Genomic DNA, 22,831 nt, shown 5'->3' with positions numbered 1-22,831 from the left:
TAGATCTCCATGATTAAATTCAACAAGTCACTGCGGGGGAAAAGACCGTGGAGCCAGCTGGGCTGGTTGGTGGCTGCACACGCACACTTGCTCCTAGGTAGGACTTCTAAATATGGAATCAGGAGTGCTACTTAACTTCTTAATGAAGGAAACAGAGATGCTGCTCAGCTGTGCCAGCTAGAAAACACAGGTTTCTGCCCTGTTTTTTTCTGATTTGATGATTCAGTAGGGTCCCCCACAGATGGCAGGCTTGGTACCCAAAGGCAGCCACATTGCCAAACAGATTGCTGTTTTCTGCTTTCCTTTGGTGCAATGAAAGCGGGGTGGGGAAAGGGGGACAAAAGAAACAAATGAGTTCACCTGCCCCAGAAAATTGTTGCACCACCCTGTCGCCCAACACCAAATCCTAGGCCCCGTTTTCCGCCTCACAGCTGCTGCTGCCTGGCACACATAGCTGTTGCCACTGACTTCTACTGAGCTGCGGTTAGCAGGGTAGGAAGAAGGGGAAGGGCTCCGATGTCACTGATGAGGGGGCACGAAGACTGGCGCTCAGCCAAGCTGGCTTCAGAGCAGGTGAGCAGAAGGAAGGAGGGCAGAGCCAGATGACAGTGTGCCCCAATGTCGGAATCGGAAGCTAAGGTAGCCTTTGGAACACCCAAGTGTGTCTCAATGCCACCACCAGCTGGACCCGGTTGCCATCCTTTACCACAGGCCGAAGAAAGGGCATCTTGTTTGGCCAACCCACACCCAGCTCCAGCCACATGGGCATCACCCCTTTGGCAATCTTTGAACTGTAACAGCTGCTGTGGATGTCTCACCACTACAAGATCTGTAACATCCATGATGCCATGGCCAAGGAGTGCAAGCTAAACTACCTTTGCCAGGAATCTGGGACTGCAGCAAGGCTGGAGGGTGGGGGTGGTGTGGGGGTGAGGGCTGAATCACTGTATTCAGAAGGCTCGGGGCTCCCCCAACTATTCTTTTTCTTAGTAAAGAGTGATGGGCAGATAGGTGTTTTTTTTTTTAATCAGTAGTGACTCTGTTTAGCTCTTTTAATGGTGCCTTAGAAGAGTTGTGAGATATTATTGAGGGAATAAATGCTCTCCAAAGAGGCCCAGCAACAGAAAAGGGAGAAGGGCCATTACTTCCGACCCTTGTCTAGCTCCTCAATATGGTTATTAAAAATATTAGAAAAATATTTGAGGGAACAAGTAACCTGTTTTATATATATATTATTTCTAAAATTTGGGTCACCTAACTCCCTGCTCTCAGGGGAGCTCGACCACTGTAATGCTCTGCCTTCTTGTTCCATCTCACGCTGTAAACCAGTGTCTTTTGCAGTCTATTTAGGGCCAGGTTTTTCACATGTTGATGGGTCTTTTGTTGACGGTGGTGATTGTGCTGTTTAAAGTGGCCCCCCAAGTAGAGTGTTGAAGTGCTGGCTAGTGTTTGATGTGCCTACGGAGAAAATATGGGTGTTAGATGAGCTGTGTTTGGGCATGACCTGTAGTGCTATGGCTGTGAGTTTACTATTAACTAGCCAACGGTATATATTAAGTAAAGTGCCTCTAAACAGAAACACATTTAAAACAAGGTCTCATCAGTTAGTGGAAATGCTGCAACCAGAGGCTCACAGAAACCTAACTCTGTATTTCCTCATGAGCAATACTTCAGTATCACTAATTTGGTGTTTTCAACAACTTTATGGAACGTAACCATTGCAAATCACAAGAATCGACTCTACTTTTTGGCATAATTTGACAACTCAGAATGGTTTTCTATGGTATTTCGAATCATAGAGACTGCAGGATAAGTGAGCAATGAAAAGAAGGGTAGATAGGAAACGGTTGTATTACACAGCATGAAGGCGAAGAGCATCAGCTTTGGGAGCAAGGGGACCTGTATTTGAATCCTGACTTTGCCACTCCTTCGCTGTATGAGTTTTTTCTTGCCGTGTAACTAATTACCACAAACAACATTGACCATTACCTTTTGATTTCCATGGATCAAGACTGTAGGCACAACATAGCCATAGTCAAGATGTCAGTTGGGGCTGCTGTCCTGCCTGAGGCTCAGGGTCCTTTTCCAAATTCTAGTGGCTGCTGGCAGAATTAATTTCCTTGCCACTGCAGAACGTGTACTTTGCTTCCTCAAGGCCGGCAGGAAAGAGACTCTCATCTCTTTTAAAGGGCTCATCCAATCGGTCAGGTCCCCCTAAAATGATTTCCTTTCAAGTCAAGGCTTAAAAGTCAATCAGTTAGGAACCCTAATTACATCTGCAGAATCCCTTCGCCTTTGCCTTGTAACATAATCACAGCATATGACCATTGCCATGTTCCCAGTAGGTGACTGTCTTGGTTACGTAAGATGAAGGCAAGGGTGAGTCATCGCTGAATACAAGGATGAAAAAGAAAGGGATGAGGCCCTGAGTAGGAAATCCAGAATGAGGCTGGAAAAGATGCCTTTCTTGGGTCCATGAACTTCCTATTCCGGGTGGTGTTGGGGAAGGCGCAGCACCTTGGGCAACACTAGGGGGAGTATTGCTTGTCTTGCTCCAGATCACAGCCACCAAGAGCAGGCTGCTCCATCTGCAGGAGCCCAGGCCCTATAGGCTTGTGGTTTGCATCACGGGAGCCCACAGATGGGACTCCACTCTGAAATGGTAGTTGTTCTATTTAAGCTTCCTGATCAGCAACAGGCGCTGTGGTAGAGGGTGTACCCTGGGGCCTGGAAGGCAGCTTGAGTGAGAGAGGCCTCAACACTGCCTATAGGCGCTCAGAGACCTGCCCAGGAGCCCTCAGGAACCTGTACTGTAATTAGTATAGTCGTCCCAGCCCCAGTGTCCCACTGGCAAGTAATTTCACATGTAATTATCCTCACAACAAGAAAGATTTTCCCCATCCTCCTCCCTGCCCTTCCTCCTCCTCTCTCTACGTTCCTTCTTTCTTCCCCTTCAACTCCCAAACAAATCCAGGAACGTCCACATCAGGATGCAGAGGAATCGACCTCAAGGTCACCTTCTACCCTGGCCTGGGGCTGCTCTCTCCTTGGAGAGCAGCCTGTCATGTTCCCTGACACCGTCAAAGAAAGCTTGGATGGCATTCCCCTCCACCTTCCTTCAGACAAGACTCTTTGACTTTCTATCTTTAGATCAACTGTCTCTTCCTAAAAACTCACCTTGGGCCCAGGGAGGGACGAGGATTATTGCCAAAGGAAACTGAGCAAAACGCTGGCCCACGGAGGTCAGACCGGCTGTGACGTGGCCAAGATTCAATTAACTACTTAATAAATTACTAGCACCTGACACACTTGCTGAGTAATTTAGGCTTGACACCATGTTGAATGCTTTGTGGTTGTGTTCAGTCCTTGCAACAACCCTATGTTGTTATCCACATTATGTAGATGAGTAAAAGGAAAAGTTAGATAACTTTCCCCAGACCAGATCACATCACCAATTAGTAGCCAGCATGATCTGTGTGACACCTGGTCCAAGCATTTAATCGCCTTGCTGTTACCCTATTTGTAGTTGGACTTCTACCCACATTGTTGCTCTCACAGTTGGTTATTTGCTACTGGCAATTGCATTGTGCAAACGATAAAGCCTGCCTCGCTTTGCAGAGGGAAGCAGTAACATATCCACATTTCGGGACAAGCAAAGCTGCATCTCTGGACAGTTGCAAAGCATCAGTAAATTCCAAAGGGAGAGAAGATCTGGAGAATGAGACCCTCAGTTGCCTCCCCAGACACAACATGAAGACTCTTAACTACACACTGGGCATCGTTGCCAACAGCCCAGAGTTCAGCCTTTGGAAGGGTAGAAGATGAAAAATGGGCCTGTATTCCTAGAGCATCAGCCACAATCCCTGGGAAGTTAAGAATGTTCAATGGACCAGGACTAAGGAGACTGGAAGATAGGAAACCAATATAATACCTATAATAACATAACTAAACTGATTGGGCATGTGGCTTAGAGAAAGTGGCCATTTTATTTTTTATTTTTGGGCCCTCATCTAACTTGCCAATAGGAATTGAAAGGTTTACAAACCCAGTTCATCTGTAACAAAGCTTCTAAATGAGCTCTGGCCTCCCGCTGTCTCAAAACCTAGAGACAGCTAATCTCAGAGGGAGCACTGGTCTCACACTCCCTCCTCCTATCCTGCCCCCCACTCCTTTGGCCATCAGTGAGAGGTCCCCCATGCACTGAAGTCTACACAAGGCATCATGCAGAGCTTGGGTATTCATTCCCAATAGCTCCTCTAACAAATTACCATAAACTTGGTGGCATAAAACAACAGAAATTTATTCTGGAAGCTGAAGTCTGAAATCAAGGTATCAGCAGGGTTGATGGCTCCCTCGGAGGTTCTGGGAGAGTCTACTCTATGCTTCTCTCCTGGATTTGGTCATTTGCCTGAAATTCCGGTGTCCTTTGGCTTGTAGCTGCATCACTCTGCATCTCTGTCTTTGTCGTCACATGGCCTTCTCGTAAGGATGCCAGACAGTCCTGGGATCGAGGGCCACCCCCGCTGATGAGTATAACTTCACCACAACTAAGCTCATCTGCAAGGCTACTTCCAAATAAGGCCGAGTTCTGAGGTTCTGGGTGGATGTGAATTTTGGAAGGGGGACTCTATTCAACCCAGGACAGCTCGTCAATGGCAGTTTTGGCAGATCCCACACTACATCAGGGAAAGGATTTGAGCTTCTCAAGAGGAGGGGACCATGTAGGTGGGGAGGTGAGGGGAGACCACCCTGAGCAGTCAGTATCCATGGCAGACTGAGGCACTGCCCCTGCATCTGAAACATTTCACAGAAATCAAGCCCAAAGGAGCCAAGGAAGTCACGCAGAAAACAAAGGCAACTTCCCCCATTGCTCAAAACACAGCAGCCAGTCTTTCTTCCAAAGTGCACCATTTGAATTATCCAGGTAAGATGCCAGGTAATTCAAATAATCTTACTTTGCATCCTCCCCACTCCCACTTCCAAGCTACATGAAAAATAGGTACATGCCTTCAATCTCTCCTTTCATCTCCCTTTTAGCCCTAAGAGAGATGGGGACACCCAGGAACTCAGGCCATGAGGCCTTCCACTTAGCCTCCCAGACAATCCCAGGCAGGAGATCTCAGGGCAAAAAGCCTCATGGTCCCCAAGGCGACCCTTTCTGCTAGTGGGGACCCATTTCTGAGGCCTTCAGAGAAGGGCTGTGCAGAACTGCATCCAATCTGGGCTAAGCAGATTAGTTCCCTCCCAGCAAAAGGTTCTGGGCTGCTGAGCAGGGCGCAGTGGCAGGGGGCTGTCATTACAAGGCCCAGATAGGACATAATTACATGCTCCCTGAAAGGAGCTCCTAATTGAATTACAGGGTGTCCCCTGAGCATCAAAGGCAGCCAGGGCTCAGAGGTGGCCCATCAGCCCACGAACTGGTGTGGGGCAGGGCTCAGGCTGTGGAGTTGCTCAGGGATGCCCAAGCCCAGAGCACAAGGGAGGGTGAGAGGGGTGTATTCTCTAGTCCCGTGTCCCCTGGGCTTGCTGCAACCTGGAGGAGGTACAGAGCCAGAGGGCATGCCAAAAATTCACTCCATTCAATCATTCATTCATTCACTCATTTGTTCATTCAGAAGACATTTTTTGTGTGTCCCTACAATGCAGGGGTGGGGAACATCCCGCCCTAGGAACATGTAAGGCCCAAGAAATCATTAGATCTGGCCCTGCCAAGGCATCAGGTGAATTAAATGTTTGACTAAATATAGCAGGCTAATTTTCAAGTTGATAATTTTTTATGGCCATCGAATGATGTTATAAATATAAAAATGGCCCTTGGTTTCTCACCCTGCTATAATGGGACACAGAATGAGGCGCTCAGCGGGACCCGGGGAAGAACCAGGCATGGCTGTGGTCTGAGGACATGGTCTTCCTGGGGACCATTTACTCCTGAGGCCATCTTCTACCTACAGCTGTGTGTGCTGCACAAGCCAGAGCCAACTGCCCATTTTCTCAAGTCATTCTGGTTGCCTGGAGGGGGTGTGCAATTATTCCAGTTTAAATTCTTTTGAATGACACTGAACGGAATCCCGACCAAAGGCAGGGGCAGTGCCTCTGTGTGGCTATAGCCCTCCGAGTTCCCCTCTTTTACAACAACTCTCATACCCTCCTCTTCTCCACCAGACTGGGAACTTCCTGAGGACAGGGGCTGTGCCTTTTCTCACTGTGCTCAATCCACAGAATGAGCTCAACAAAAGTCTCTAATTGGATCCTCAGCAACTGACATTCTCCTCTCACCCTTGGCCCCCCCCTCCCCCAATTGCTTCCTACCTCATTGATTTGGAGGCCACTCACATGCTCTGCAGGGGCTTCCAGTGAGACACCTCCCCCCCCCCCCCCCCCGCCATCCCCTGCTCTCTTCTATCATCACCCCCTCGAACCCTTGATCCTGGATGCCTTCAGATATCATGGAGACATCAAAGGAGACCCCCTGAATCTCAGCTCATGGTCCTCAGCCAGACTCGCCCTGTATCCTAGGCAGCAGGGCAAAGCATTGCCAGCTGGCAGTTTCTGGTGGTGACGTGACATCAGCAAGGACCATCTGTACACTGGCTGGGGCAAAGGTGGGTCTCTGTCAGCCGTCCAGGGTGATGAACCCAGATTTCTGAACTGGCATCAAGGAGTCCACTGGCCTTTGCCAAGTTCCCTGGGCTTAGCTGTCCCCGGTTAAGAAGAAAGACCAGTCTGGCTGTTAAGGAAGAGATATGAGGTGCGCTCTTAGCTTCTTCCATAGGAGGGGAGGGAAGCCTGATGCTTTCAGCCTCCATACCTTATTCTGATACTAAAATATGTAACACAATAGAAAGATCACGTGACTTCAAACATCTAGGTTTTGATACTAACTCTTAAAAGTTGCTTGTTCTAGGGTAAATTATTTAATCTTTCATAGTCTCAATTACCTAATTTGAAAAAAAAAGTAATATTAACTCTAAAGGTATAACAATATCCTTATACTTTTTTTAATACTTTCTTATAAATATTTCAAGTTTTATTAAGTAAGAAAAATAACCACAATAGTAATCTACTCCCCACCCCAGATCTGAACAGTGTTTAAGCCCTGGTAACCAACAGTGTGCCAAGGATTCTGATATTTCTCTAGAATATTATGCTATTATGCTCTCCCCCTGGGGCCACTCTCATCAAAACCACTTTAAACTACTAGATTCCAGAATTTTCAAAGCATTGTACATGTATCAGTTCCTTTGAAAGTTGGCCTTTGGCTATATTCATTCTACTCTCTCCCCAACCCTCCCAAAAGAGGAAGTATATGTTCTTCCAGCAGTCTTCATGGGTTACTTAAAATGTCATTTCTCAACAAAAAACAAACAAACAAACAAAACAAAACAAAACAAAAAACAAAACAAAAAAAATATATATATATAAAATAAAAATTAAAAATGTAATTTCTCTCAGCTTTGGGTAGAACTACATTAACTCACTAGAGTAACACTAGTTATCTGTTGCTATATGTTATGAAAACAATGGAAATCTAATTACTTTTCAGCTCATAATCTTCTAAAACATGGATTCCATAAGGAGGGCAGATGGTATGAATGGTATGAATCTGGTCTATGGTACGAATTTGGTCAGGATCTGCTGATCAACTTTATGAAACCCACTAGATCAGTAGGGGTTCTGGAATATTCTGGTCTATTAGGAACTTATTTGCTTCATGTGTCCAATAGGAACGTATATCCTTGTGGATTCACCCTGGGTTGTGTAGGATGAGGAAGAGTGTGACTTGATGCATTTTCCTCATTAGGATTAGCACAGTATTCGCAGGATCATGGTGACTTCATGCTAATAATGAAGACTCCTAGATTCTTTATCCCATTAAATTTTCTCCATCTCTCATCCCTAGACTGGCATTGACAGGTATTTGGCCTTTTCTTTTCACATGCACAGTTGAGCCCAGACACAGCCTCAATAATCCTTCTCAAGATACCCCTGGACAGCCACTACTATCTGACTTAGTGGACATAAAAGGCATTCTATTGTACACCCCAGCCTGTGCCCTGGGACATGGGCACCTAATGTCAAGCACTGAGGTGAGAATGCTCTGGCTTCCAGGGAGTTCCTGGAAAAGCATCAAATTACAGCACCAAAGATAAAGATGGGACGCCTGCTGGATCCAGCTAAGGCCAGCTGACCAGTTGACCAGATATCCAGTAGGGGAAGGGTGAGGCAGAGAAGTCTGTCATCTGCCCTTGGTGAGCAAGAATGACAGGGAAACTTTCTGTTTCTGTCTGGGACACAGGCTGCTCTGGAAACCCAAACTCTGGAAGAGGCATTAAAAGTGACTCAGTCCCCAAATATTGAACCTGAGAATGACAGCAGATTATCTTCTGACGCTAGTGTCCTGGAAAGGACAGAGCAGAAGAGGGAGAGAAATGACCCTGGTAGCCTTGAGATTTGTGTCACTGAGCACCAGGCCCTATGTATGTATTCTGTTGATCTAGGCCACATGTGTCAAACACAAGGCCCGCAGGCCAAATCCGTCCCTCCAGGCCTTGCAATGTGGCCCGCACCGCGCTGTCATCACTGCACTCCGCTGCGTTTCCATCACAATGACAGTTTATGACTGTTCAGTAAACCATTCAGCCCGCGATTTAGGCTGGATTTTAGATTTTGGCCCCTTCTCTGATTGAGTTTGACACCCCTAATCTAGGCAGAGGCCAGCTTAATCTTGGCTATTGAGTCAGTGGTCAGCTTGATGGATCTGATGGGGCTAGAAGCTCAAGAGGTAGCTGTTCTTCTCATTCTCTAGCTTATTGCCTCAGCATAGACCCTTGTAAAACCAATGCTCTCTCTACCTGCAAACCTTATATAATGTGTCCATTTCGAAGTGATAGATGACTGTCCCACCTTACTTAGTAGGGACTTCCTTCTACGTGACATTGCGCACCACTTACAGATCCAACCGCTTAAGTAGCTTACCATGGGATCCCCAGGACAACTTCATTTTCCACCCTACCACTCAGTATCTTGGAGAGGATTGTTGAGGCTGACTACTGTTGGGTTGGGGTGGGGCAGAGAGGAGCTTGACTTGACACAGGGCAACCAACATGTATCTGGCCAGTGGTCTTCACATGGCCAAGTTGGGGAAATGGTGGAGGGTGGGGGGAAGAGTGGGGAGCATGGAGGAGAATCAGATTCTCTCTCTTGTAAATCTGAGCTAGAAAAATAGAAAGATATTTCCAGGTAGGAGTTTAAAGCATTATAGAGGAGATGCAGTGAGATAGGACTGCTGGTCATAGAGGTATTGCAAGGTGGAAGCCATGAGGGAGAAAGCCACGGAGAGAAGCAAAGAGGCCAGGAGGCAGAGACCACATGGCCTACAGGGGAGCACATAAGAAAGAGAAGGTCGTCCCAGGGCACCCTCAGCCTCTGATGGTTCTCTGGTATCAGTTTCAGTCTATTTTGGATCCTCACAGCTCAACCATCTTGTCTTAACATCCAGTCGGCACTCTGTGGTGAAGGAGAAAAGAGCACCACTGGGAGTGGTTTGTTTCCTTGGAGATATCAGTCTTCTTGGCATTATCGCAATGATAGTTCTTTCCATTGAAATGTCAGGCTTTCTTAAGGGATACACAGCTCACTCTTGATCACTCAAGGAAATCGTAGATCAGACAGTGGACGGAAGGCAGCCCAACTACAGATGTGAAGAAAGGGGCTATAGGGACTAGAATAAGAATAAAAGAGGAGACAGGACTAGAATAAATGGGGTGGAAGGCACTGAGTGTGAGCAGGACTGGACACCACAGCACCAGTGCCTGCAGCATATACAGTAGAAAATGAAAATATGCAGCAGGAGGTGTGTGTGTGTGTGTGTGTGTGTGAGAGAGAGAGAGAGAGAGAGAGAGAGAGAGAGAGAGAGAGAAGAGAGAGAGAGAGAGAGAGAGAGAGAGAGAGAGAGAGAGAGAGAGAGAGAGGAACACAAACAGAAAGTAAGGTATGATCAGGGAAATACAGATTTGCAGACATAAAGACTTGCAGCCTGGGCCATGGTTAGTGAGGGTAGCACAGTACACCCCACATCACCACAGTTCATCTGGTGGTAGGAGGGTTCACAAGGAGAATTCACGTGTGTTACACAAGGAGAAAACCAACAGACCACAAACTCTGGCAAAAGATGGACTACTAGGGAGAAAGGGCAGTATTAGTCACCCATAATCTGTAATTTGTTCTACTGCCATATTCTGAGTATTAAGTTACTATCACGATGTAACTTAATACTCAGATTTGAAAGAATCAACAAGCAAACGTACAACAGAATGTTGTCTGTATCACAAATAACTGGTTTTGTGAAACCTAACAACCAAGTGATAAATGAACTGAACTCCATCAGGGACAGGTCAACCAGCATGCTGAGCCATTGCTGGAATGGGTCAGGATGGTGCCACATCAATGATCAAACTTAAATATAACACACACACATAGATTTCATAAAAGCAAATTCCTCCATAATGAATAAGTTTCACTTTCAACTTGATCTACTCTACTTCTCTAGATAATTTCCTACTTGGGTACCTGGTAGGTGATAGGGGTGAGACTATAATTTCTATGCATAATGGTAACTACCTGAGAATGTTTAACCTATGCTTTCCTTCATGGTCACGTAGCAAAACTCTCAAATCATTTGATTCCTCCAAAATGCTTCTAGACTGTGCAGAACTTAAATATGGGGAGTTTGCTCTATTTGTACATCAAGGCATTCTCTCTCCAACAATCAATTATATCGTACTGGCTCTAGGCCAGGGTTTCCTATTGCATTCTGGAAGCACAATTTAGTCTCCCTTTTTCAAAACAACAAGAAAACAACACCTTGAATAAGCTGAAGACCATAGCTCTGAATTTCTACTACCTTCTTTGCAGAGTTGTCGTGGGCAGAGCCAAAAGGTGGAGAAGGAATGAGTGCTCATACACCATCCAAATACATCTGGGAAGTTGATGAAAGGTTGGACAACATGGAAGAGTCCTCCCCACTTACCCACATCACTTTGCCCAAGTGTCCCTTCCATCACTCTTGTGAGTGAATAAGGAAACTTCGACCTTATGAGCTAAGAATTGAGACAAAATAAGCAAGGCTATGGCAGGATCGCCATCAGTACCCCTTTATTATTACTGCCTGAGGTCCCAACTAGCACCTCTACAAGCAGTGCACAGGAAGGCCTGCGCTGGGCATCAGGCTGCTTCATTCTCTCACTGGCCAGTCATGTGGTCAATCACAATGTGCCTTCTCCTAAAGCCAACCTGACATTCTCCCTTATGGGATCTCTAGCCCTGCAACTCTGAGCTTTCCGGAGGATGAGTTCATGTGAGAAGACCGGGGCGGGCATGCATATGGCTCCTGTCTAAGGCAGGGACAGGGGTGCTGCCTGATCCAGTGTTGTCTGAGGACCCTGCACTCTTAGGCCTAAAACAAATGAACTAGGAAGGCTCTGGACTTGCAGTGATTTCTGCAGACATGTAACATTTAAGTAGATTCGGGGTGATTTGTGGATCTTGGAGTTGGAATATGTCCTTTTTTGCTATAATTTTTGACAATTTCAGTAAGAAAGAAAAAATTATCAGGGTGCGGGACCTTTCTGGGTATAATATTCAAAGCTCTGCTAAAAAGGCCACATAGCCTGCGACACTCCTTTAGGCCCAGAAGAACTATCGTTGAAAAATCCACTAGAAATGTCCCACTGTGCTAAGTTCCCCCATTCGGCAACTGGCATAGTCATGGATTTTCTTCTTCAGGTCAACTCAAAGCCAAGTACATAGTTCCACCACGAGTTCCATGGAGCCATGAGTCCTGGTGACCGACTGGCTACCAAAAGCTGGAGACAGAGCTTGTCACTGGAAGTCGAGCACTGAGGCAGACACCAGAGGAGAGGGAGGATACTGGCCCTTAGAGAATGATCACCACCTCCACCTGACTCCCACCTTCACACCACTTGCAGCTCATGGCTTTTCTTAAGCACATAAAAGGCATTCTGAAGGCAAGTGACCTCCCTGGGTGGCAGGAAAGAGAGGATCCTAATACTCTTCTGAATCAAAGAAAAAAAAGGAGGGGGGTAGGAGGGACACACTTCCAGTTTCAGACAAGTTGGAGAATGTTTACGTTGTGTCCAGAGCACTCCAAACTTTCCTGAGTTTTGATGGAGAGGTCCCTAAGGGTTGAAATGGCAGGGATCAACCACTTCTGGTGGAGAATGTCCTGAATCATTGTGAAAACATTTCATTATTTCATGGAACAAGGTCTTTGTCTGTAGTTTACCAGCAAGGCCTGAAAGATGTCACCTTTGCTCAGTAAAAAATTGCGAAGTTAAAGTTTTGTGTGTGTGTGTGTGTGTGTGTGTGTGTGTGTGTGTTTAATTTCTATGGGTTCAATATTTTCCTTCTAAACAGTCTCAAGGTGAACCGAGAGGTTTAAAATAGTGCATAATATATTATTAGTGTTGGTTAAGATATTAGTCACATAATATTCTTGGATTTGTACTTCCAGAGCATCTTCCACACAAGAATTTCCATCTCCTTTCCAAAGCTAATATTTTTTCTGATGGGTTAAAATAAAATGGAAAAGTCCAAAGATATTAAATCTGTGCCCTTTAAAAACTCCTTTCTTTCCTAGACAGCTGCTGGACAAGTTACTTTCCCTCTCTGAATCCAGCTTCATCATTCATGAAAATGGGAGGTCAGACACCTTCCAGCATTTTTCCCCCCACAAGATGTTTTATTTTTTAAAATACATTGGTATTGGTTTCAGAGAGGAAGGGAGAGGAAGAAATAGAAACATCAATGATGAGAGAGAATCATTGTCTGACTGCCTCCTCCATGCCCCACACTGCAATGTGCCCTGACTGGGAATTAAACCATGACCCCCTGGGTCATAGGCTGATGCTCCCTGAGCCACGCCGGCCAGGCACCTTCCAGCTTTAACAGTCTAATTTTGTTGGGAAATATGTGGCCCAGCTAATATACCATTCTTCTTCAGAAGAGGCCTGAGCTGTTTAATTACAGCAGATCTTGGCATTTACATATTTGACATCTGTGGTTTTGACTACTCCCAGAGACCCCAAAGGTCCATGAGCTCCAGTAATCTGTTATGTTGCAGTGGCGTGCCATGAGCCTGGGCTACAGGAGCTAGTCACATGTTCAGTGAGTGAGATTAACGTGCTGGCAGAACCCACAACTCTGTGAGGTTTTGCTATTGTCAGCTCAAAGGCCACGATTCTCATCGTGTACAGCAGTGGTAGTAAAAAAAAAAAAAAAAAAAAAAAAAAAAAAAAAAAAAAAAAAAAAAAAAAAAAAAAAAAAAAAAAAAAAAAAAAAAAAAAAGGTAGGGATTCTTCTCAATAGTATCCCTCTCAAATGTCAAGAGTTTATTGTAATGTGAGTTTAAATTAATCATGTACCCACCCCCATGTCATCTATTTCACTACTATCCCAATGGCTACTCTGAAAACTTTAGTGGTGTCATGCATACAACAAGGATTATTCATGGGACAAAGAAATCTGGAACCAAGCTTCTGCTCTCTCAAAAACTACCCTTCAGTGCCATTGGTGAGTAGGTACCGAACTAAAGGAACCACAAGTCTGTCAAATTATGGCCAATGCTGTGGTCTTGATGTCATTTAATGCCTGACAGTAACCTCTTATATACTGGCATTGCCATAAATGTGTATAAAATCTCACGGAGTTATCTTCCCAGCGTAGGCCTGTCCTTCATTTGTATGTATAAACACTCTCCCCAGAGCACATATAAATGGATCATATTTTATAGATGGCGCATGTTTTTACTTACGCTAACAGATGACTATCCTTCCCAGCAAAATGACTAAACAGAGCTCTAATAAATCAATTTGTCAGTGGCTATTTCACTTCAGGAGACAGTATCCCCTGACCCATCTTTGGCTGGTGCAAACATGACCTACATTGAGTGGCCTATGTCAATAGTACAAAAAAATCCTAGAGCTGGGAGGCACTATAAAAAGTTCTGGCTCTGCCTGCATGCAAGAAAAGTGTTGTTATTCCCACTTTACAGATGAGACTATTTAGTTCTAGAGCTAAAACTAAATGACTTGCCCAAAGTCACCTTATTAGGAAGAATCTGAAAGAACAAGAACAGAGTTTCCTGAATGACTCACTCAGCTCTGTTGTCAGCAGAATTCAACCTCTTTTAAGCCCTGTCCAAAGGCTAGACCTGGGGAGAAGCTCGTCTATGGCATCTCTTTTTCAGATCTATGGATCCTCTTTCCCATGAGTTCCTCTGCTCTACTGGAAGTTTATGTTTTCACCTCCCACTTAAAATGTTTCTTGGAGCAGTTTGACACACACACACCCATTTCTATATACTTCCTTTGCTCTTCACACCTTCTCCTGCCGCTGCTTACCATTGTGGTCACCACAGGAACTTAGAGACAAGGTTCCCCTTTCTCATCCCCATCCTTCTTGGCCACCCTAGAAAGTCTACCCTCCCATAAGCTGCAAATCCTGGGGAAAGTCATTCTATCTTCTCAGCTATCTATCTGAAAGAGGACAGAGGGTCCAGCATAAGAAGGTTCAATGGGGAGAGTTACAGAGGCAATACAGATGTAATACCCACAGTATGAGAAGGACTAAAAGGGGCCTTAACCTAAAAACTATTTCAGGAGAATCCCAGACTGTGAAAAGAGATGACCACACAGAAGATGTGTTTTCTCCCACAATTCTCAAAAGGCATCTCCTTCACTGTTTAGACAGAATTTGGAGCTTAGACCTGTGACTAAAGACAGTGGCTGCTGCCCTGGGAGCTCTGCTCCTCCAACATACCTCCAGTACTCAAGCCATACTGACTCATCTCACCTAGACTAGGCAAGCCTCATTGAAGAGCCTACAAGCATTTAAACAGATTGCAAAGATTCAATCAATTTTGCAATTTCCAAATTGAAGGAGAGGTACCTGAAATCTGGTTGTACAATACTACTACAATATGGCACTGGGGCGGAGGTCTGGGGGGAGTGGGGGAGCCAGTGTCACTTGTTTTCTTGAGGATGTCCTGATTGGGCTATCACTGTCTCAGAGTGAAAAGGGTTGGCTTCAAAGCTCATAGAATCTCTTGGCACAAGGAGAGCAGGAAGGAGACACCCAAGTAATCTCCTAGCTCTTGCTTAATCACAAGAATTCTCCAAAATCTGATATCAAAATTTCTGTCACCCCACACCTCCACCAGCCAGGTTGTGTTTCAGCAGACAAAAATCGGTGTCCTGAAATCCTATCTCAGGATTCCTTGCCTAGAAACATTTTTAAAGAGAGAAAACTGAAGGAGAGTTTGGAAGCAGAAACTGCCAGTAGTGTTTGCTGATCCTGCGTACCTGTGATGGAACCAAAGTTTTATATTAACACAAAGCCAAGGAAATTTTTAAAAAATGGTGCAGAAGGATAGAAGGATATGGCAAGGGATAGCAGGGGATAGAATACTGAAAGTTACTTACACAGTTTCATTATTCTTGAACTCCAACTCCCCATATATGTCTTCAAAATCCTCACCACCACCCCTGGCTGTCCCTTCCACTGTCCTAAAGGGGACGATGACTGTGCCGTTGGCACCTGATGTCCGCAGAACCTTGACCTCCATGACACCAATACTCTCACTGATACGAATAGTGTCACATTCAAAAGTGAAGATGCCTGCATGGTCATCATCCAAGATAGTGACTTTGGCCACACAAGGGGACACCAGGACAGCCCTGGAAGGCAAGGGAAGATTATTCAGTATTGTTGGAGCCATCCCTTCCTCTTGCTGCTCATCCTCTATGCGGACATTGCTTAACCTCACAAAGAAGTATTCGTCCTCCTCAAAAATGTCATCATCAATGATGCCCACAGAGAACTCCTTCTTGGTCTCTCCTGGCTTCAGAACCAGGGTGCCCTCTGTGAACTCATAGTCAGCCCCTGCATTGGCAGAACCATCCTCTGTTTTGTAGTCCACATACATGATCTTGGATGTGTCCCCCCCTTTCCTCACCACTGTCAGGAGTACAGCCCCACAGTTCTCCAGGCAATGGTAAGAGCATGGGTCAAAGAAGACCTTGGAGGCAAAGTCCTCAGGCTGATCAGCGTGCACCTCACTCATAGCAGCGGACTTCTTGGCTTGTTCTGCAGCATGTTTCTTCAGGATATTGCCTGCACCAATCATCATACGGATGGCTTGAATCCGGTAGAAGGCGCGGCTCTTCTGTTGATGGGAAAGAGCATAGTAATTGGCCATCTCTACCAGCTGATCTAAATCCTTCTCTGGATATTTTTGCTTCAGATCCTTGAGAATCCGGATCATCTCCCTTCGGGACTCATCCACCTCTTTCCCTTCTGGTGGCACCAGATTCCCATCTAGAAAGTGGGAATTCATCATTTTCCCATCCATCTCAATGCTCTTGGAGTGGCCACCCTCTGTCTCTATGATAATTCCTCTGTGTTTATCTGTACGGTACCTTTTGTGCATGTATTTGTAGAATAGCAGTCTCCTATCTGCTATCCAGGCCAGAAGCACACACACTGGGAAAAAAAAGAGAGTGAGGAGGCCTTCCCAAACCTGGACCACACCAGGAGAGAAGACTGCCAGGATCATATAGAGCCAGATATAGGCAAAGATGCTCCAAGCAGCAGTGACGAAGAACACTCGTAGGTGCTTGATCTTACGAGTCTCTCCATCAGGGATCACATACACACAGATGGCAATGATGATGAACATGTTGTAGGATGCACTGCCTACGATGGTAGAAGGTCCCAGATCACCAGCAATGAACCCGTGACCACACACCTCAATTAAAGTGAGGAGGATCTCAGGAGCAGAGGAACCCAGAGCCATAAGGGTCAGGTTGGAGACAGTTTCATTCCATATCCGAATCATTGTTGTGCTGGTCTCTCCATTGGGCTTTTTGATAGTCACTTCTGTCTCTTGAGAAGTAATGACTTCAATAGATGCCATGAAGCGGTCAGCAATGATGGATACCCCAAGGAACATGTATATCAGGGCCACAAAATAGACAATGACCCTGGCAATCTTATCCCCAAGGGAAGGGTTCTCTGGGTACCAGATTGGTAATATGACACCCTCCTTGCATTCCAATGACCCCCAACAGGATTCATTGTTCTGCCCTGTGCTGGGCACATCCTCTGAGCCACCAGTCTCTGCTCGAAGACCATTCAGGAAGAGCACAAAAGTTATCAGCCCAAAATGGAGGAAGGCAGAGGTGAGAGGCTGCAACCTTAACCACGCCATACATGAGACTTAGCCACTGGCTTCCACTGCAGCACCAATGGTCCTCCTGACAGGCCAGAGACCTAGAAAAGACCAGAGAGGTAGGAAAAGGCATGAGGAAAAGGGAGACAGCAATGGCAGATTCCCACCAATACAAACGGGTATTTCATCTTGGATAACATATTGCACTAACATATGGGGCAGTCTCTCACTTGGAAAAATACATATCAGTGGGAGACACAAATAGCTGCTGTGTCCTCAGGACCATCTGGTGGAGACTCGGTTGTAGAATGGCTTAAAATAGCTGGGAATATTGGTAATGGAAACATAAGTGATGCCATCTTGTCCTGTCTCCCAACCCTACTGTTATCTGTGAGAATTCTCAAGAATCAACTTAAGCCCAGGTGTTGCTCAGTTGTTGAGAGTTGACTTATGAACCAGGAGTTCACAGTTCAATTCCCAGTCAGAGCACATGCCCAAATTTCGGCCTTGATCCTCAATAGGAGGCATGCAGGAGGCAGCTGATTAATGATTCTCTCTCATTATTGAAGCTACTATCTCTCTCACCCCTTCCTCTCTTAAATCAATAAAAATATATTTTTAAACAGAATCAACTTAAAATAGGCCAAAGATGGCCTGAATTTTCATCCCCACTTATACTATTTCTAGGGTTTTCAGTCTTCTTTACCTCAATGTTATCATACTCAAGAATCTTGCATAACATAGGTTTGCAAGACTTGAACTTATCATAAGCTAAACTCCAAAATAGGACAACACCTTGTCTATGTGTAATTGAGCCCTCAATGCAAAACTTCTGCAGGCAATCTGTAATTCTGAGAGTGCTTGGAAGATCGAGAGGATTGATTCTGAAGTGAGTGCTTCCTGCAGTGTAGCTAAAACAAAGTCCTATAAGTTGTGCCTAAGACCCAGTCCACAGCAGCTCTTAGCCCTCGAGCAAAACATGCTTATGAAAGAGTTTTGGTTTCCAGTTACAGGAAGATGAAGATCAGTCAGCCACTCAAATTCCAAACCAAATCCTGAAAGAGCCAAGTGGTAGAAATCACTATTAATAAAACGTGCAAGTGGCTCTCAAATGTTTTTAACTGGAGACAAGATTTCGGGGTAAAATGCAGCCTCATCTGGAGGCCTCAAGCCATTAAAAGGTGAATTCAGAAGAATGGAAAGAAACTCAACTGAAACTAAGACTCATCCTTCCACTCATTGCCTCATTCAGGTCAAATGAGAATGCAAATAACCATGCAATAGCTTTATTTTATTTATTTATTTATTTATTTATTTATTTATTTATTTATTTGGCTGGGTAGAGTGAACTTTATTGATGGTGCACGACAAAGTAGGGCTCCCTATGCCCCTCACCTTCTTCAGGGGGTCTGGGATGGAAACGGTGGTCAAGAGATTCTCAGTGTGTTCAGGGACTGATCTAGGGCAAGGACTCCCCAGCAGATGAGGGCCTTTCTTCCTCTACCATGCAATAGTTAAAAAAAAAAAAAAAAAAAAAAAAAAAAAAAAAGACTACTTGCCAATTTTTCTTCTATTGCTATAACCATGTTGGGAACTTCTAGTAATAGAGAAATGCTCATTTCCATCCAGACCTGCTCCTCCTCCTCTGCTGTTTCCCATCTCAGAAAATAACACCTCCATCCACCCAGTTACTCTGGCTAAATCTGCAAGCCTTCCTCTCTGACCTGCCCCTTATCCAATCCAGCACTAGATCCTATGAACTATTCCTTGGCCTCTATCACCACCATCACAGCCCAAAACACCATTACTCCTCACCTGATGAATCTATGCAGCAACCACCAAACTGAACTCACCACTCCAATTCTTGCCATTTTCTAGTATATGTCCTCATATAGCCACACTAATCTGTTTTTAAAAAGCAAAACAGCCCTAGCTGGCTTGGCTCAGTGACTAGAGCGTCAGCCTATGGACTGAAGAGTCCCAGGTTCGATTCTGGCCAAGGACACATGCCTGGGTTGTGGGCTCAATCCCCAGTGGGGGTGTGCTGGAGGCAAAAGATCAATGATTCTATCTCCTCTCTTCCTCTCTGAAATCAACAAAGAAATATATTTAAAAAACAAAAACAAAAACAGAACAAAGACTTACAATACCACTTCCTTCTTTTCTCCCTTTATCTCCTGCTATTAATTCTCTTACTGCACTTCAGCAACCATGAACTTCATATCAGGTTGTTTTCCACCTCAGGACCTTTGCACATGACATCATCCATGCATTCCTGAAATGACTGTTACTTCTTTGCATCCCCATTCTTAACAATCCAGATCATAGCTTAAGTTGCCTTCTCAAGAAAACTTTCCTTCGCCCCCCACAAATGGTCCAACTCCTTCTGTTATGTTCTCTCATCACACTCTTTTTCTTTTACAGCATTTATAAAGCTTTGAGGTTACCTGTATTTTGTGTGAGATTATATGATTAATGTCCAACTCATCTAATAAACTATGAATGACACAAAGGCAAAGTCTGTGTCTATTCTGTTTATCATGGTATCTATCCTAATAGTGAGATAGTTAGGTGTTCAGTAAGTGTATGTTTTTGGAACAAATATCATATATGTAGTCACTAAGGAAGCTTATTCAGTGCTATAACTGAATTGTGTCTATCCCTTCCACCCCCACACATCCAAGAGTTGAAGCCTTAAGCCTCAATGTGAGATAGGGCTTTTAAGAGGGAATGAAGGTATAATGAGGTCACAGGGTGGGGCCCTACCCTGATAAGATTGGTGACCTTATAAAAAGAGGGAGAGGGTAGAAGAGAGGGGAGAGAGGGGAAATGGAGGTGGAGAGGGGAGAGAGGGGGTGAAGGAGAAATCTACCTTTTGTAGACATAGCAAGTGGCCATCTGCAAGCCAGGAAGACAGCTCTTGTCAGAAACGGAATTGGCCAACACCTTGATATTGGACACCCAGCCTCCATAACTGTGAGAAAATTAATTTCTGTTGTTTAAGCCAACCAGTCTATAGTATTTTGTTATGGCAGCCTGAGCAGACCAACACCACTCCAACGCTGGCCTTCTTTAAAGCCATTTTATGATCTGAGCAGAGCCATTTGTTTTAGAAACAGAATATACAAATACCATAGACAAATTCTCACTCTGTTTTAGAGGTTATATAGGACCTCTTTAAACTCCCAAGGCTTGTACTCAAAGAAAAGTTCTCTTCGGACACAGTACGCCTTGGTGCATGCCTTCCTCCCAAAGGGCTGGGTGGATTAACTTGGTTTCTTATTCCCCAGAATGGCAGCCACATGCTGAGGCCCACATTTCCCATGAGTCCAGGTGCTGGGGGTCATCGTAGCAGGTGTTTGGGGCTTTGACTTCACTCTGAAGAGAAAAGGTTACAAGAATGACTGGAAGAGCAGAGTGGTTGAAGGTGTTCAGCAGCCATATTCGAAAGATTGAAAAAGCTCTCATAATCTGTGATGTACCCAGAGACCCCATTCACAGGTTTAACAATCACTCACCTTGGAGAGATATGGATTGAGACAGATCTTGGCACCCTGCCTTGACCTCTGGAAACCCCATACCTTGTAGATTGTGATAAGCCCCATGCAGGAGGAGACAGAAGGTGGGCACAGCTGGAGCAGTTCTTTGATCAAGAGCCAACGAGGTGACAGGAGGTGGCAGCTGGATAGACCAGCCAGCCCCAGGAAGCCAGGCTAGCCACAGGTTAGGGAAGAAAGCTGGCCTTCTGTAGTCAAAGGACACGGAACACTGAGGTAGTGCAGTTATCCTGATTAACAGGGACAAGGACTCCTACTTCTCTTACCCACCAGGAGAGTCAAGGAGGATCATGGTCTTTGTTCTGCTCAGTCTTACGGACACCTGTGGCAACAAATTTCTATGGAAAATAAGCTATCATGTGGTCAGAATCAGAGGCCAATTTAGAAAGACTTTTCCCTAAGAAAACAGATGAACTGAAGGAAAGGATGAAAGAATACAAGGCAAGAAGGAGGCCAGTAAATGCCTGCACCAGGTTTTTGGAACTGAAGATAGAAAAATGACCTGTGAATTCTCAGTTGTTCTTTCCAGCCTTGCCCGGAAATGGTTTCTGCCTCAGGTTTTGGAGGGAGAGGGACACCTCTCATGACCAAGCCAATGGTCATTTTTTGTGTGCTTCCGACACCAATTGAAACAGATCCCAACATCCTGGGGACCCATCCCAGCCCTTAGAAACCCAAATGTTTCTAGAAGGCTCTTCGTCAGCCCTAAGGCATACTCAGGAATATGACTCAGCTAGCGATCCTTGAAAACCATCCCAAATGATGAAGATATTAATAACAGCAAAAATAACACTTAAAAATGACTATTGTGGGGTAATGCTAAGTACTTCTTCAGTTAATCTTCATAACAATCCTATGATACTTGTACTATTTTTATTCCACCTTAGTTTTAGGAAACTAAGGTTTAGTTAAGTCATTTCCTCCAATTATAAAGCAAGGAAGTAGGAGAGTCAGAACTCACACAGAGCCATAAATGGTTTGGCTCAGTGGATAGAGCGTCAGCCTGTGGACTGAAGGGTCCCAGGTTCAATTCTAGTCAAGGGCATGTACCTTGGTTGCAGGCACATCCCTAGTGGGGGGTGTGCAGGAGGCAGCTGATCGATGCTTCTGTCTCATTGATGTTTCTAACTCTCTATCCCTCTCCCTTCCTCTCTGTAAAAAAAATCAATAAAATAAATCTTAAAAAAAAAAAAAAAAAGAACTCACACAGAGATGACATAAAATGGTCTGGTCTGGTTTTCACCACTCCATTTTACTAAGATGTCTCACTTTGTTAGAAAATGTCCATAACCTCCATCAGCTTCCAGTCCCCTGTGGGTCTTAGGAGCAATATGACAGCCCCACACATCCTAACAGGAGAGACTAGCTATTTGGTACACTGGCTAGTTGTCCAATGCAGTTTCCCACCCAAATATTCTTCCATCAGTTCAAGTTGACAAAAAATAACAAAAGCAGGTGAATTGCCAGGCCTGATACTAGAAGCTGGTGGGGAAAATGAAAAATAAGATACCGGGTTTGCCCTCAAGGGTACTATCCCACAGGGGATGGAGAGCTGCACAAACATGCACACTTACTATAATAAGAGAGAACATGAGGAGGGCTCGGAACCAGCCTGGGGAGTCAGGGAGGCATGCTGAAGGAGGTGATCCCTGAAATGAGTCTTCAAGCATGAGTGAGCTTCAGTCAAAAAAAAAAAAAAAAAAAAAGTGGGAAGGGTATTCGAGTCAAAGAGAACGGCCTAAGCAAAGACACGAAGACATGGGGAAGCCTGCTGTGTGTGGGGGATTACAAGGAGGCCTGTGGGGAGGGGCAGAGGATGAGTGTTCAGAAAACTGGACACGCAAGGAGGGCTCAATTTATGGCATTGTATATGCCAGGCTGAGAAGATGGGGTGGTATCCTAAGGGCAGGGAAAAGCCAATGATAGGATTTTAAACAGAAGAATGACATGGTCTGGTTTGTAGTTCAGAAAAAACCAATTCAGCTAAAGGGTTTAGGCATGGCTGTAAGAGGGACAAGACCAGAGC

General features: G+C 45.1%; 1 protein-coding gene across 5 annotated transcripts in view; it reads right to left on the bottom strand.

The window, feature by feature from the left end:
- SLC8A3 (solute carrier family 8 member A3) overlaps window positions 1-22,831 on the bottom strand; it is a 120,418-nt gene that overhangs the window by 78,033 nt on the left and 19,554 nt on the right. For all 5 annotated transcript variants that reach the window (XM_036432821.2, XM_036432784.2, XM_036432830.2 and 2 more), the window contains exon 2: window positions 15,501-17,349. In XM_036432821.2, coding sequence (XP_036288714.1) covers window positions 15,501-17,287 — 1,787 coding nt within the window. In that variant the 5' untranslated portion in view covers window positions 17,288-17,349. The remainder of the gene's footprint in view (window positions 1-15,500; window positions 17,350-22,831) is intronic.

The sequence above is a fragment of the Pipistrellus kuhlii genome, unplaced genomic scaffold (genome assembly GCF_014108245.1).
Source record: "Pipistrellus kuhlii isolate mPipKuh1 unplaced genomic scaffold, mPipKuh1.p scaffold_m20_p_1, whole genome shotgun sequence".
NCBI classification, from domain to species: domain Eukaryota; kingdom Metazoa; phylum Chordata; class Mammalia; order Chiroptera; family Vespertilionidae; genus Pipistrellus; species Pipistrellus kuhlii.
The sequence above is the reverse complement of the archived record's forward strand: the minus strand, read 5'-3'. Positions and strand labels throughout refer to the sequence as shown.